General features: G+C 37.2%; 1 protein-coding gene across 1 annotated transcript; it reads right to left on the bottom strand.

Moving 5' to 3' along the window:
- Positions 1-1,749: 1,749 nt before the first annotated feature.
- tmem106bb (transmembrane protein 106Bb) lies at positions 1,750-12,088 on the bottom strand. The gene is made up of 8 exons (XM_060897610.1): positions 11,986-12,088; positions 10,556-10,800; positions 8,913-8,976; positions 4,484-4,643; positions 4,228-4,368; positions 4,027-4,076; positions 3,266-3,319; positions 1,750-3,157 (listed from the first exon to the last, which is right to left on the bottom strand). The coding sequence occupies exons 2-8, from the start codon at positions 10,758-10,760 to the stop codon at positions 3,028-3,030; spliced, it is 804 nt and encodes a 267-aa protein (XP_060753593.1). The 5' UTR covers positions 10,761-10,800; positions 11,986-12,088; the 3' UTR covers positions 1,750-3,027.
- Positions 12,089-16,819: the final 4,731 nt, after the last annotated feature.

Here is a 16,819-nt window from a genome sequence, read left to right as displayed (position 1 = left end):
TGAGTTCCAATTTAAAAAACATTCACCTACATAAATCCATTTTATATAACAGTTTATCGCATACTGCAACTTCAGTAAGCTTCTTGAAAACATGAATAGAAAATTCTACTTCTTTTTATGGGTTTATCAAGGGAAGCAAAGCTGAAGAACTGTGAATAATACATCGTTTATTCATTCATACATCTTCAATAAATGCATCATACTGGTAAGAGTGGGTCTTGAACCTACCCTAGGAATACCTCCTGGAGGCAAGGATACACCATGGAAGGGATCCCAGACACACGTGACATACAATTTACCAATCAAAGTCACCAATCCACCTACCAGCATGTTTTTAGGAAGCTAAATGTAACCGACGAACCTGGAGGGAACCTGCACAGATACTGGACATACACACAGTAACTCAATGAACCCTATTTACTTATAACAGCAAAGACACCACTGATAGATGCAAGTCTTCTTCAGCTTCTCTTTACTCCAAAACTCCTTTCAAGCATTTCAATCACAGAAGCATTCCATTGCATATGTTAGGAGATAGAAGAACAGTACAGCAGGTAGAAAACAGATCCCTTTCCCGGGTTAGCTAGTGCAGATATCGCTAATCAACTTATTAAAGCTATGCTAGTGTACGCTAACATCATGACCGCTCACAATATGGGATTAATATTAAGATATAACATCAGGATTTACTTAATATTCAGTATTGTTGATATCACCAGGTGTCAGTGTTTTGTTGCTCAACATAAGTAAAGCACTGGATATTATGTTGGTATTTATATTTATACTGGATATTTGTTGGTGTAAAATGTTGGTATTTATTTTTTAACAATTATTTTTCTCTCTCTCTTTTCTTGTAATGTACTTTAATTTTATATTATAATTTTATAATAGCCCTGGCCAGGACTTTGCCAGCAAAACCTCAGACTTACTGGGGATAGTAAAGACATGTTTATTTATCCTAATAGTAGTCTACAGACCTACGTAGTCTGTTAACTTGACATTAAAAGGCCAAACCTTTTTATTATCAGTCAATTTAGGACTGACTCAAACTATTTTTATTTATTTATTTATTTTTGTTTTAAAGTGAGGTTTAATATATCAAAGTCTAAATTACCCCGCTGAACAGGCTCAATATAATAAAATGTTTAGTTAACATCATTGCAGAGCAAAGTTCATTGTGCATCAGAAAACCAGCATTAATATGAATGATGATTTTTATGACAGCATAAAGCAAATATCCTATCAGTAAGATTGCAGGAGACTGGAATATACCGCATGTGTGTTTCTGATTAATGCAATTTAGGAATTACGGTAAGGTTTATATTGGAGCAAATTCCCAGCTATAATATAAACTATTATGGGTTGGGCTTTGGCTATAAATTATGGATATGCTGCAACAATGAATTGCACGTTTCATTAAACCATGCTAACAAAAGCCAGTGACATTTACATCAACAACTTAGCCTGTAATACTGTTATAATAATGTCATGTTTACAGGTATCAGATTTTATCACATGCTTTTGTATAGCAACTATATTTTCATGAATAGAAAATAGCATGGAGTTTACACATAATGGTATTGCAATTTTTACCTTCTCTATCAGCTCTTCAATATCTATGGAACATTAGCAAAAAAAAAGCAAAATTGATTATGGAAGTCACAAGAGGATTTATACCTTTATTCAAGCCAAGAAAATAGGATTCAGTTAAACCAAAACTATTAGTTCCCTTCTTTTTTTTTTACAAGTCATTTTATTACACAATACTTTCAGCATCTAGAACTATTCTTTAATCTCTTTGTTAAAACTGCAAACTAAGCTTAAGCTGAAACAACACTACAACAGTTACAAACTCCACACACTGTCAGTTTTTAAATATAATGACACCTCAGCCATTTTTCTGTTGTATATTTTGGCTATATTAGATTAGGAAAATCAGGATCCTTATCAGACGAGTGCAAGAACAAACATATGACTTTGAAACAAATATTCATTGGGTTCGGTGATTAATAACGCATCACTTTTTTGTAACTCATATAAACAAAAAGATTAACAGACATGTTACAGAGATGTGTTTGATACATAACACAGTTCATTAGTTTTTGATTAATAATGTTTGTACCAGAAGCTTTTATACAAAGTTGGATTAAAAGTTTTAAAAGTGCTGTCATCCACATTTGATGTACAATGTAAAAATGGCACGATTCATCAACACAAAATGTTGATGTGGTTCAACACAATGTTATACAGTCTGTAAATACATATGTATAATGCTTGTGTGGTTGTACTTTGGATTGTTTGAGCATAAATTCAAACCTTGACAGTGTAATTACTCCTTTTTTCAAACCAATTTGCTCTTTCATACATTGTGTTTTAACAAATGTTTGTTCAAGGTCATTTCCATCACTGACAGCACAAAAAAAGGGCTTTGTTAGCAAGCTGAAAAAAGAGAAAGAGTTCAAGACTTAATCCTATTAAGTGCACTAATAAGTGCAAATCTTCACCTCATAGAAAACAACTATATCCACTGCAGACGCAGCAGATGAGGGTCTGTGATTGCCAGGAGGTAACACATATCTAATAAATAATTTTACTTAGTAATATGCTGCACATACTTTTAAACAGATCATGCAGGATCTATTAGAGTCCAGATACTCTGTCAGTCATAAACATTTATATATATTAGAGCAGAAAAGTATTCAAAGTGCACTTTTTTTAACTGAATTTTAAACATGAAGCAGTGGTTTTATCAAATATTACAGTGTTTGTGATTAAAGTGTTTTTGACAAAGACATTAAAAGAGAATGTGAATATACTGTACAGCTGTGAGTGGTTTTCAGTTTTCCTATTTCCAAGTACTTTACAGAATTCAGAGGTCTTAGGAGATTGGAAAATAAAGTGCTTTGCTCGTAATTTTGTAACCTCCTGGTTATTTAACAAACGCACGTCAAGCGGTTTGAACGAATGTAACGGACATGGTGATGGCAGAGAAAAGGGACAAACACAGTGTACCCTCGAGCTTGAGCATTAGTCTGAGGCAGGAGTTCTTAGATTGTACTCATGCAGCGATGTAGTGTTTCCCCCACAGTCCACATACTGGTACATCTCCTGAGAGACCTGTTCAGCGTGGCCAAAATACACCGTGGTGACTGTTACCCTGAAAGAGTCCAAACAAGTGAAACATTATCTCAAGACAACTATTAGAGTCACTCGTGCTTCTGATTCACTTCAGGAAAATCCAAGTGTTTACGGCATAAATACTTACTGCATCATCATCACTACATTGTGCACTTTGATAGTCTGTAGTGTGCAGTAATCACTGAAAAATAAATAAAGAAGGGAAGAAATAAGTTTTGCTGAATGTAAAATGGATATATCCTGTTAAGGAGGAAAAAAGCCTTAAGATGTAACTCTGATAAAAAGATTTATTGTTATTAATATTTAGTGCCTATTGTTGCATTATACTGCTTGAGTAAGCACATAAAAGATTTGTGTATAAAACACATTTAACTGTAATTATGCCACTCCACAATTTGCTTAATTTTACAACTACAGATCACAAACCATAGAAAAAAACTTGCTTGGTGATTATGAAAGGCTAGGCTGCTAGGTCAAATTTGCCTTACAAATTTAGTTGACACTGCACCATGTCTTATTGTATCATGAAGACTGTACCGAATGAAAACTTTGGTGGGGGGTGGGGTGGGGGGATGCCTACGGGGACGGGGACGGACAACTAGGAAATTTGGCTAAATTGACAAAACCACAACAGAAGGATTAAGCTCCTCAGGTTTGCTGGTTTTGCTATAGTCGCTACGGTGGCATGACTGTGGATGTGCAACTGTCCTATCAGTGGACATGTAGGTACAAATCCACCTAGAGTGCCATGGGAATGTTTATGACTTCTACCTGCAATGAGACAGACTGATTCTATTCAAGTCTCCTCACATATTTAAAAAGTGCTCTGTAGAGATGTGTGCCATCGAGCTTGGTGTGTTTTCGTGTACAAACTGCAAGCATACTTACTACATGTAACTCATTTCATCAGCTATAATGGTAGGCACCATGTAATCAATCTGAAACACAGAAAGAATATCTTTATACAGCGAATTAATGAAGAATTCTGAACTTGAAAACAAAATGATCCGGAAAGAGATCCGCGTAGAGGATTCGGCAGTTAACAGGAAATATGATTTATCAATCTAAAGTTCTTTGTAAAACGCTTACCTGCTTCATATCCAGTGGGCCGATAGTGGTTATATTGCTAATGCGTGTTTTTCCGATCACAGTCTTGGAGAACTGCACTTGAGCTGTGATGTTGGCTACGTCCACAGAGTAGTAGTTGTTGTTAGTGATATTCAACGTGTTCTAGAAAAGAAACCAGAACCTTCCCTTTACTACATATATATTATACTGTGGTTGTATGTGAGCTTTCTAGATCTGCTTCGGTAAAGATTAAGCTGAAATGCTGATAAATGCTTACAGTAACATTGAGATACACAATGTGCTTGGCCTGGTCGTAGGTGACATATACAGACTTCACCCCCACATAGGTCACGTCGATGGAGCGTGGGAAAAGGAAAAACACTGCCAAGCCTGACAGCAGCAGGCAAACAACGACTGAGGCAGACACATAGAGCTTTCTGTAAAACACACATGATGATAACATAACATACATAAATTGTTGTATTACTCTTAAACAGAAAACATAAGGAAAACTAAGCGGAATAAGAATTCATCAGATTTCATTAAAACTGGTTAATAATCTGTATCACAAATGATGCATTTTCAAATGAATACATTTTTATCTGGTATAAATGGGTGATAAAGAAATGTTTAAATTCAAATCCTAGAATTTAGACAAACAAAAAACAATAATTCTACCAAAAAAAACAACAACACGTCATAAAATATTTCGTATTTTTCAATCAAGCTTTAAATTTAAATGTAAATGTACTTTGAAACTAAAATGTTGGTGGCCAGATTCCAGTGTCACATGTAAGTGCGCTTGTGAACTTTCCTACTGTCTAAATATGTCAGCGTCGCAAGGATAAAAACAGACCCAAATGCAAGATAGCGTAAAATACCCAGGATTTAATAACTTAAAAAAAATCACGAAGCAGGGACACAGACTAGAAAAAAAACGACAGGACAACGACATGACAACAAAAGACAACGGAGGATTCCGTGCTGCTCAATTCAATGCCGCTCAACTAAATACTAACAACAATTAACACATGAAGAACAGGTGTGCAGAGGCGAGGAGGACAAGAAAAGGCGGAACACGGAACATCAACAAAAGCACATGGCCAAAGTCCGGGCTGAGTCCTGACAAAATATTAACTAAGGTAAGAGAAAGGTGTTTCCTTAAAGCACCAGGTAGTAACTGTAGTGTATTGACTCAGTGTATCTCAGTGTGGTATGGGAACAGCTCCAGTCAAGACTGCAAAGCCCTGCAGAGAGTTGTGCACTTAGCTGAGCGCATCACAGGGTCTGCTCTCCCCTCTCTGCATGACATCTACCTCAAACGCTGCAAAAACAGAGCTGCTAAAATCATCAAGGACTCAATCCACCCCAATAACCATCTTTTCACTTTGCTGCCATCTGGCAAGCGCTTCCGTAGCCTCATGGCAAAAACCGAGAGACATAGGAGGAGTTTCTTCCCCCAGGTCATCAGGCTCCTAAACTCAAAACCAGCCTCTTAACATCTTCATGTCTCCACTTAATATTCACTTTATCAGTAAGATTTTCATCATCCACTACCTCACATTGACATACTGAAAGTGTCAACCTGTTACACATTCCTGTGTATCTTAATATTTAAGACTACAGTATAATGCACATATGCATATTGCCTCTTGTACATCCCTGTGTATCTTATATTTATAACTACAGTTTACTTTTATGCACAGTATTTTCCATTCTATAGTATACATATTTTTTATATTTTATTCTTATATTTTCATTGTTTACTTTTATCTCATTCTTTCATTGTTGTGTTTTTCTAATAAGTGCAATGTCCATGTGAACCTGACTCACATTTTACTGCTGGTTATATATGCCCTATATAATTGTGTATGTGACAAACAAAAATCTTGAATCTTGAATCTACAACTATGTACAACTACGTATCTCTTAAGCATCATTAGGTTAAGAAAAACTCACAATGGTCACAGAAAAAACTTTAATCTGACAAAAGTAATAATAAATAAAAATTCTATGAATGTTAACCAATGAAAGTCAGACATTGCTTTTCAACCATGCTTCAACGGGATTATTTAAAAAAATAAACTCATGGAACAGGCCTGGACAAAAATGATGGTACCCCTAGAAAAGACTGAAAACAATGTGACCAAAGGGACATGTTAATTCAAGGTGTGTCCACTAAATAGCATCACAGGTGTCTACAATCTTGTAATCAGTCAGTGCGAAGCGAAGGAAAGAGTTGTCTCAGGAGATTAGAAAGAAAATTATAAACAAGCATGATAAAGGTAAAGGCTATAAGACCATCTCCAAGCAGCTAGATGTTCCTGTGACTACAGTTGCACATATTATTCAGAAATTTAAGATCCATGGGACTGTAGCCAACCTCCCTGGACGTGGCCGCAGGAGGAAAATTGATGACAAATCAAAGAGACGGATAATCCGAATGGTAACAAAAGAGCCCAGAAAGACTTCTAAAGAGATCCAAGGTGAACTCCATACTCAAGGAACATCAGTGTCAGATCGCACCATCCGTCGTTGTTTGAGCCAAAGTGGACTACATGGGAGACGACCAAGGAGGACAGTTTCTGGGAGACTGTCCTATGGACAGATGAGACAAAAATGGAACTTTTTGCCAAGGCACATCAGCTCTATGTTCACAGACGGAAAAATGAAGCACATCAAGAAATGAACACTGTCCCTACTGTGAAACATGGAGGAGGCTCTGTTATGTTCTGGGGCTGCTTTGCTGCATCTGGCACAGGGTGTCTTGAATCTGTGCAGGGAACAACGAAATCTAAAGACTATCAAGGGATTCTAGATAGAAATGTGTTGGCCAGTGTCAGAAAGCTTGGTCTCAGTCGCAGGTCATGGGTCTTACAACAGGACAATGACCCAAAGCACAGCTAAAAACACCCAAGAATGGCTAAGAGGAAAACATTGGACTATTCTAAAGTGGCCTTGACCTCAGTCCTATTGAGCATCTTTGGAAGGAGCTGAAACATGCCTTCTGGAAAAGACACCCTTCAAAGCGGAAACAATTGGAGCAGTTTGCTCATGTAATAGAAAATTGTTGTGAATAACAAAAATGAACATTGAACATTCTTTATCAATACACTCACACATCTGAAATTAGGAACAGCAATGATAACAAAGGGGGACTGAACTGTTTTCCAACCTGCACACTAAGCATGAAAGATAAGAACTTTGCAGATGTATGGGAAATGACAGTGTGACCGTTGCCCTGCCTGTGAAATGACAAGATTATAGGATGACAAGATCAGTGGAAGAGGCCACACGGACACATTACTATGAACCTTGAGTCTAGCATCTTGTATAAAGAGAGAACTGCTTTACAAACCAACTAACTCACTCTGTTCAGACTTAAGCCGCCTTCACACTGCACACGACAAACGACCGCCGATAAACCGGAAGTCATTAATTTCCTATGGAGAGTCGCAAGGCCGCTGCGTGAGGTGCCGACCATCTGCGGATCCATAATTTTCGGATCCGTTTTGAGCGTTGGATCCGTTAAAAAAATTGAACTTGTGCGACTACACCGCATCTGATATGCCGACCGGATGTGATGTATTCCAACGTTGTCCAATCAGGTTCGTGTGCGCGAGGTGATAAGAATTATTAAAAAGTATTATTATAAACTTTAGTAATTTTTAAACTTTATCAAAAACAATCTTTTTGTTTTAAATACATTGTTACTGATAAAAAAGTAATAAATTATTAATATTTATATTGTATTGTTTTTAACGTTGTTCCCATGTTTCCTCAAAAATTATTCGCGGTCTTTCTGGATTTATTTTTGCATTGATTGTTTGTACTCCTAACTTCATTCACCATGATAAATGGAGGGAGAATACAAGCTAATTAAGTTTGCAAACATTTAGCACATTTTGCAAATACCTGAAACACACCTGAAAGACAGACAATCTCGGCAACACGCTTCCATGCTTCATTTTTCCTGTAAGCATCTCTGTATGATTCAAGAGTTGGATCATAAAGTAACGGGTGTTCGGAGACCGCGAGAATCATGCTTCTCTCCCATGTTGACATCTGCACGATCATATTGCACATTACGTGCGACTGTCACTAGGGGGCGAAATCCGACAGTCGTGTCCGTTTGTCGTGTGCAGTGTCGGGACAGACTGACTTCACACTTGCGAATGTATTGAATAAATATGTTTGATATTCCACGGGACTCTGCTGCGTTCTTCTCTGCAACTTAGGAAAGAGTTCACTTGAACTATAATTTCTGATTAATAGAATAGAATTTCCCCCACACTCATGAGGAGTGGGCCAAAATACCTGCTGAGAGGTGCAGAAGTCTCATTGGCAGTTACAGGAATCATCTGATTGCAGTGATTGCCTCAAGAGGTTGTGTAACAAAATATTAAGTTAGGGGTACCATCATTTTTGTCTAGGTGTGTTTCATGAGTTTATTTTTTTAAATAATCCCGTTGAAGCATGGTTGAAAGCAATGTCTGACTTTCATTGGTTAACATTCATAGAATTTTTATTTATTATTACTTTTGTCAGATTAAAGTTTTTTCTGTGACCATTGTGAGTTTTTCTTTCATTGACCGAAGGGTACCAACAATTTTGTCCACGTGTGTATACTTCCAATGACATTTCTACAGAACATATATAAAGTTCATACAGTTAGATCACGAGCATTGTAGCCAAATGGTTCTTACGTTCTCCTTGGCCTCAGCCTCTGGTCGCTGTAAGGAATCAACGCCACCAACTGATTTTCCTGACCTGCAAGAAAAAACAATTTGATAGCGTTTATAGCAATTTTTATGAGACAGGTGTAGTAGAATCAAATCAAGTACCATCTGTACCCTAGTCAAGTGCCTGTGTTCCTCCTACTGTGAAACTCTGTGAAACTGTGAAGGACGATTCTGTTATTAAAGTTAACCGATTGATGCAACAACACACGAATTTCACGTTTTTACCTAACACAAGATAAAAATGGGATAAAACACGTTAAAATGTAAATGGTGGTGTCACTTCTCACGGCAAGCAAGACCCTAATAAAGACAAATGTGAAAATAATTCCACCTTCATGGTAACAAACTGAATGTTGAGTAAAATCACAGTGTCCGGTATTCCCTCAGTGAGTCTTGATGACGAAGGTAATAAACCCAAATCTCCTCCAGGCATTTAAGTAGATTGAGAGCTAACTGTGAAGCAAACTGGTGACTGTGAAGGCCATAATGTGAGTTACGCCTAGTGACTTATTCTTACTGTTATCTGGCGTCAGAAGGATTGTGTTCGCTTGTGTCCTTTTTTCTCCCTCTGTTTCTTTTCTGACTGCTCCTACTCACACCCTTTGACAGGCCATTGATTGTCCTCGGCTGTGCCAGCTTACCAGTCATGAGTAAGGCTGCACAAAGCTAAGAAGAAATTGCCATAGGTGGAAAAATCTACTTTCCCCCAAGATCTTCAGAGCTCCGTCTTTGTCCTGCCCAGCTTGTTGTTGTAGCTCCTTGTCTGGTTGTTGAATGTGCTAGCTACTAAATGTTACCAATTACCTTCATCAGTCCTTTCTATTTATTTTGAGTTTATTATTTTTTTGCCATTGTAGTATTGAATAGATTTGCTACCTGTAAGGGTTGCTTATTTATTTGGAGGTTGTAGGGAGGTGGGTGCGAGTTTTCTGAGGTCAGGTCTCTGTTTTGTGGCCAGGAAGAAAGTTAGCCACGTGTTTCTTATTCTTTTTTTGTTTGTTTATTTTGCCCTTGCCCCCTCCTGAAATTAGATTTTTGTTAACTACTATTATTGTTAGTCATATAGTTCTTTTTTGGGAGTTAATAAAGTGATTATATGGAGTAAATAAACCTCTGAAAGGTTTAGAGCTGTGCCAAGACTCAAACTACTGCTCTTTAAATCTTATTTATATTTTTATTGTTGCTTCCACATACGTAAATGGGGAATGTAAGACATTTTTATGCTCATCAGACCATTCCGTGTGGCCTCATGCCCTGGACATGGGGACATCGGTCACCTTGTTCCGATGCTGAAACATTTTATGTGGAAGGGAAGTGCTCTTTACCTGGATGAGAGGTACCTACAATTCCTTTAATTTGTTATAAAAATTGAGTTCACAAAATGTTTAATGCATTGTTATACTGTGTGTAGTCTATACTGAAAGCAGCTTGGAGTTTGTCTAACAAATGTATAAAAAAACTCAGCTATATTTTTTTCCCAAACAAATGAAACTCACTTCTCAACAATTATCTTACAACTGCGTTTGGCCAATCAGAAATCTGTATCATTTCTAGCTCTATCCAGGTCCCACCCAGTAAAGGTGGTCAAATTATGATGTAACATTTACCTCGTGGGATTCTCCCAGTGCCTTGGCATGTTGGGCAGGTTACACTGTCCCTGCCAGTGAACTCCACATACGGAAACTGAGAAACATCTCCACTGCCCTTGACATCCTCACTCGGCATGCGGTTATACTCAGGGCCAGAGTTCATGGTGGCATGGCCGTCCTCATGGCATGTCTGCTTTAACAGGTGGGACAGTGCCTTCCCCATGATCACGCCTGGCCTTCTGGAGCTAAGCTTTCACTTAGATCTACAATGCACAGAGGAATAACATAAAAAAAATAAATAGAGCACCCAAATCAAATATGACAGTCAACAAACATTCATAAATGTCCAACCAAAGAGTGTCACAAACTTTATTAGTCTATTAAGGTGACTGCATGAACAGCACAGATACAATATTTAGCTGAGGTATTAGATAAACCTTAACCATTTTAGCCCACTGTCTCTTGTGCCTTGTCTTGTGTCACGTCTTGTCTTTTGTCCTGCACTGTCACGTCTTGTCTTTTGTCCTGCACTGTCACGTCTTGTCTTTTGTCCTGCACTGTCACGTCTTGTCTTTTGTCCTGCACTGTCACGTCTTGTCTTTTGTCCTGCACTGTCACGTCTTGTCTTTTGTCCTGCACTATCACGTCTTGTCTTTTGTCCTGCACTGTCACGTCTTGTCTTTTGTCCTGCACTGTCACGTCTTGTCTTTTGTCCTGCACTGTCACGTCTTATCTTCTTGTCTGTCTTGTCCAGCACTGTTTATACCAGGTTGCACAGATGCACTTTATGTATCTAGGACTAACTTACTAAGTCCTTATAGCTCTGTCTTTGTTTTATATAACACCATGATCCTGGTGAAACATTGTCTCTTTTCACTGTGTACTGTAACAGGTATATATGGTGTAAATGACAATAAAAGCTTCTTGAATCGACTTGCTATCTGAGATGACATTTGTGGTAGGCGTTTAGCATCTGGCGTAATTTACAGCGAACAGAAAAAACATGGTGAAAAGATGACGAATAAAAACACCTGACTAAATTAGCCAGGCTTAATTAGGCCTGGGCTTAATCTCAAATGGCTCCTTCATCCTACATCAAGTGCACTTGTATTGTGAATGTAGTTATTTGAAACACAGAAAACACCTTAGTCAGGACAGTCAACAAACCAAGCTGCAGTATATGTTAGTATTTTATCAAGGAGATATTTAATCCTTAATCTCACACGTCAAAATAATAAACCTATAAACACATCATTATGGCCATAACTTGGCTAACATGTTAAAGACAGCTAGTGACTAGTGTATGTTTACATTGCTAGCTAGAATGTTAGCAAGAACTAGTAACTGTAACTAGTAACTGTAAGGCAAAAACATCCTGCACAGGTTAGAACATAATTTGTAGAATTGAACACGTTATTTTTTTTATCAAAATGCTTTTTTTTTCTTACCGTCGTTTCTTTTCTATGAGAGTCCCCTTATCCAAATAATGTTTATTGCGCAAAATCTTTCTCTTCTTCTTGTGGTTTATGGCAGAACGTTCGTTGGAGCGTTACTGCCACCTAGAGGACGTGTGTTAAACAACACGGTAAAGCTTGAAATCGTCTGAAATTATTACCGCAGAACACATTTTCATATTCACAACATTTTGTTATCGTCATCAAATTTTCATTAAATCCTGTGGATAGAGACGTTGTTATGCCGGAAGAGAAGAGAAATGATGAGTAAATGTGATCAGTTAGAAAAACTTTGTATTGATTGTATTGCACTGAGACGTTTCTCTAAGAGGACACGTGTAACCACATCATGATTCTGAGATGCTATTAAAGCATAAAATAAACTGTCATCCTGATGTGCATGTACCTTTCATAAACATGCATTTATGTGCATGCATCAAAAGTGCATGCATGCAGGTAGTGTTTGGAATTGGAGGTCATTGGACACCAGGTGGCGCTCTAAGGCAAGTTCAGTCAAAAATGTCTATTCAATTTTTATGTATATTTATAATCACACCCTACAGTGTCACCCACATGAGGATGAGACCCTTTGAGTCTGGTTCCTCTCAAGGTTTCTTCCTTTACCATTCAAGGGAGTTTTTCCTCACCACAGTCACCTGAGTCACCTCAGACTTGCTCATTAGGGATAAATACAAACACATTTAAATATATCTAATATTAATCTTGCATTTTTGTATTATATTAATATTTATAATATTCTTTATAATAACCTTTTGTTCTGGGGACACGGTGGCTTAGTGGTTAGCACGTTCGCCTCACACCTCCGGGTTTGGCGGTTCGATTCCCGCCTCCGCCTTGTGTGTGTGGAGTTTGCATGTTCTCCCCGTGCCTCGGGGGTTTCCTCCGGGTACTCCGGTTTCCTCCCCCGGTCCAAAGACATGCATGGTAGGTTGATTGCCATCTCTGGAAAATTGTCTGTAGTGTGTGATTGCGTGAGTGAATGAGAGAGTGTGTGTGCCCTGCGATGGGTTGGCACTCTAGGGTGTATCCTGCCTTAATGCCTGATGACGCCTGAGATCATTCACACAGGCTCCCCGTGACCCGAGGTAGTTCGGATAAGCGGTAGAAAATGAGTGAGTGAGTGAGAGTGAGTGAATTGAATTGAATTGAATGTACTTTTTCAGAGGTAGAAAAACAGAGAGCCAAGATGAGAGTGAGGTTCCTGTTAATAAAACATTAGTTCATCCTTCAGTAGGTCTGTGACCAGTTGCAATATATATCTAGGTTCCCCTTATCTTGGACACCTATGGGGTCATTCCTTACTTAAAAGAAATAGATACCCCTTTAAGGTAAATGTGTTTTCAGTGATCATTATTAATGATTATTACTATGTTATAAACACACAATGACGCTGCAACCAATCTTCATCTTAATAATTGAAACTAATTTTGGCTGATCTTTTAATTCCTTATATTCCATCTTGCAATCTTCGTTCTTCTGAAACTGGTCTTTTAACTGTTCCTTTAACTCGTTTAAAATCGATGGGAGATAGGGCCTTCTCTTCACTAGCTCCAAAACTGTGGAATTCGTTACCAACTGAGATAAGGCAAGCAACATCTCTTGGCACTTTTAAATCTCTCCTTAAAACTTATTTTTTTAGGGTAGCTTTTAATTTGACTAATTGTAATTTTACATAGTGCCTATTTTATTGTCTATTTTTGTTGCTTTAATTTTAATCTTTATATTATGTGTGTAATTTTGTTGCTTTTATTTTGCTTTTGTAAAGTGCTTTGAGATGTTCTTTTAAAGGCGCTATAGAAAATAAAGGTTATTATTATTATTATTATTATTTGTTGATTAATCTTTCTAAAGCCATCAAACAGTTCACCTCAAACAGTAATGGTTCAAAATTAGAATTCGTCGTTAGTACCTTCGTCTATTATTCTTGGAGTTCCTCACAGAGCTGCAGCGGCTATGGGGTTTGGATACTGGTGTTGTAGGAATGGAAACAGATGCACCTGAATGGTAGAAGGGCAGTCAACAAAGGTGACTGCTGAGAAGGCAAACATGAGACACCTGAATGAAAACACAAACACCTGGTGTCAAAGTACATAAAAAATAACACCTTTACATTTTATAGTTTACACAAACATACCTGTTTGTTTGTTTGTTTTTGTAACGAATACAAATATCTGTTTGTAAAGAAAACCGATAATACCATTTGTTTTGAAAGAACGATACCTGTTTTAGTAAGAACACCACTTATTGCTTACACGGTTTGTAAAGCTGAAATCAGTAAAATCGCATTATCTATGAAACCTTGATTATTAAAAAAGTGTAATATCAGAATCAGAATCAGAATCAGAATCAAGGTTATTGGACAAGTGTGTTGACACACACAAGGAATTTGGTTCCAGCTGTTTGTGACTCTCAAAAGTACAGACATACTGTAAATAACATTATACTATACAAGACAAGACAAAACAGACTATATAAGACAATGCAGATGTGATACAATAGACAGTACGAGTATTAAATATGAATACAGAATATGTGACATATCATTTATGTACATAAAGTGTGAGAAGTGCATAGTAGTGCAAATAACAGTATTGCGCAATATTATGCTTTTGTGCAATATACATCAGCAGTACTGTGTGTAATATATACAGAGGATGTGATGACTGACAGTTCTGATAATGCAGTACTTATAGATATGAAGCAGGGAATATAATTACGGTGAGTTGTTAATCAGGGTGATTGGGGAATGAAACCTTTCCTCTGTCTGGCAGTTTTGGTAAACAAAGTTATGTAGCACCTGCCATAAGGGAGGAGCTGAAAGAGGTGGTGTCCAGGGTGCGAAGGGTCAGTGGTGGTTTTTCCTGCCGGATTTATGGTTCTTGTATCGTACTTCCACTTCCAGCCAGAGCTCTCATTCGGCCTGTGTGAGTCCCAGTGCCACCCCTGTCATTCTCTGGATGTGACACCTGGTCCAGAATTCGGTCCTGGAGGGTGGGCAAAGGGGCACCAATAGAAAGAGATTCAAATGATGCACAACATATTTAGTTGGTGATCTGTCTAACCATTCATCATACATCATATTAAACACGTGTTTTTTGAAGGTGTTGAGATTTTTCCACAAATTCCATAATGTTCTTCTAAAACGGTACCTTTAAACTAAAACAACTACATTTGAACTTTCAACATATTCAAACTGAATGTTTTTAGATTGACTTTGTTTATCTTCCTTTGAATCCATTGTTCTGATTCCTCTTAATCATTGTTCATTGGTAATGAAATTAGTTAATGAATGAGAATTAAGAAACAATCTGAAACACACTTTTTTGTTTGTTAAAAAGCACAGGTTTATCTTTTGTTTTGTTTTGAAGAAACCCATTCCACACAGGATGATGTTAAATTTTGGAGGTCCCAGTGGGGCAATAATATATGGATATCTCGCGGCACTGAGCGATCAGCAGGGTTTGCACCACTGAAAAATCATTTTGCTGGTGAGATATTACACTTTGACCCCGAGGTAATTTCCTTTTGTTGGTGGCTTTTCTTGGCCAGTCAACCTTAGGTCTAGTAAACATTTATGTATATAATTCTTCTGAAGACAATTTATTGGTTGTGATAAGTGAAAATATTCAGCACTGGATAATTAATTACCCAAGTGTTATAAGTATCATAGGCAAGGATTTTAATATGATTAACTCCCACAGCTGTATATATAAATCTAACTATGAATGCTTTGATGATGCAGTATAGTGTTGTGGATATTTGGAGAGAAAGCTCACTTTATATTGATGTAACTCACCAACATTCTACACCTCTTACAGACCACAGAACTTAGGGTCAGTCTCTCAGCATGCTTTAATTTTGCACCTTCTAACTGAAAATTAAACAAATTCTCTATTCCAGTTTGAAGATGTTAAATAGAATGTCACATCACCGATTGAGCAGAATTAGAAAAGAGCTTTGGTGCTTAATTCATATTGTACCAAATGGGAACTGTTGAAATTTGGTAGCAGTATTGAACTTAAAAGAGAATTAGAAAATAAGGTGATGTTTAAAATTGTGGAATTTTCTTTCCCTGTGTTGCTTTCTGAACTTAATGAGCTTGAGTATCAAATCAAATCAAATCAAATTGTATTTGTCACATACACATACAGTACATACAAAGTACAACATGCAATGAAATGCTTTTTCAAGTTTTTTTGGAGTATGCTAAATTACACTGTAAATTAAATGAGATTTACACTTACTAATAGATGGGGAAAGTAGTACTGCATATTTTTAGATTAGAAATAAGACAGCCACTAATAATCCACAAGTAAACTGCATGCTACAAATTTTTATAATAATCTTCAGCAGTGTATTAATTTTGAAGAGGCAGCCTGTACGTTTCTGGAATCTATCAACAAATTGCAAGACTATTTCAACAAACTTCAGGTAGGTTTGGCATAAAGTCATGTGAAAAAATGAAAACACCTAATAAAAGCCTGTGGTTTAATAGTTTTACATTTCATTTTAACAATATTGGATAATTCAAGTAATATAACAAAACAAATAAAAGCAAAAAAAAATGTAAAATGTAATTTAAAAATAATTAGAATTTCTTGTGAGGAAAAATTGAGTACACCACCACATTTATTTGTACTTAAAATGAATAAAATTACCTACAGGTGTTTCACATCAAGTGCAAACATGGAGTGTTATGATTTGGGGATGCTTTGCTGCAGCACGACCAGCTCATCATCACAGAATCCACTATGAATTCTACATTGTACCAGAAGGTGCTTCAGGAAAATATGAGAATACCTGTCAA

This window comes from Tachysurus vachellii, chromosome 21 (assembly GCF_030014155.1).
Source record: "Tachysurus vachellii isolate PV-2020 chromosome 21, HZAU_Pvac_v1, whole genome shotgun sequence".
Classification (NCBI taxonomy): Eukaryota; Metazoa; Chordata; class Actinopteri; order Siluriformes; family Bagridae; genus Tachysurus; species Tachysurus vachellii.
This window is presented reverse-complemented; position numbering and strand designations above follow the sequence as displayed.

Coding starts and splice junctions, on each gene's coding strand:
- tmem106bb (XM_060897610.1), bottom strand. CDS start 10,760: ATGGGGAAGGCACTGTCCCACCTGTTAAAGCAGACATGCCATGAGGAC. Junction 4,369..4,483: donor TTGTGTATCTCAATGTTACT/GTAAGCATTTAT, acceptor TTTCTTTTCTAG/AACACGTTGAATATCACTAA. Junction 4,077..4,227: donor GCCCACTGGATATGAAGCAG/GTAAGCGTTTTA, acceptor TCTGTGTTTCAG/ATTGATTACATGGTGCCTAC.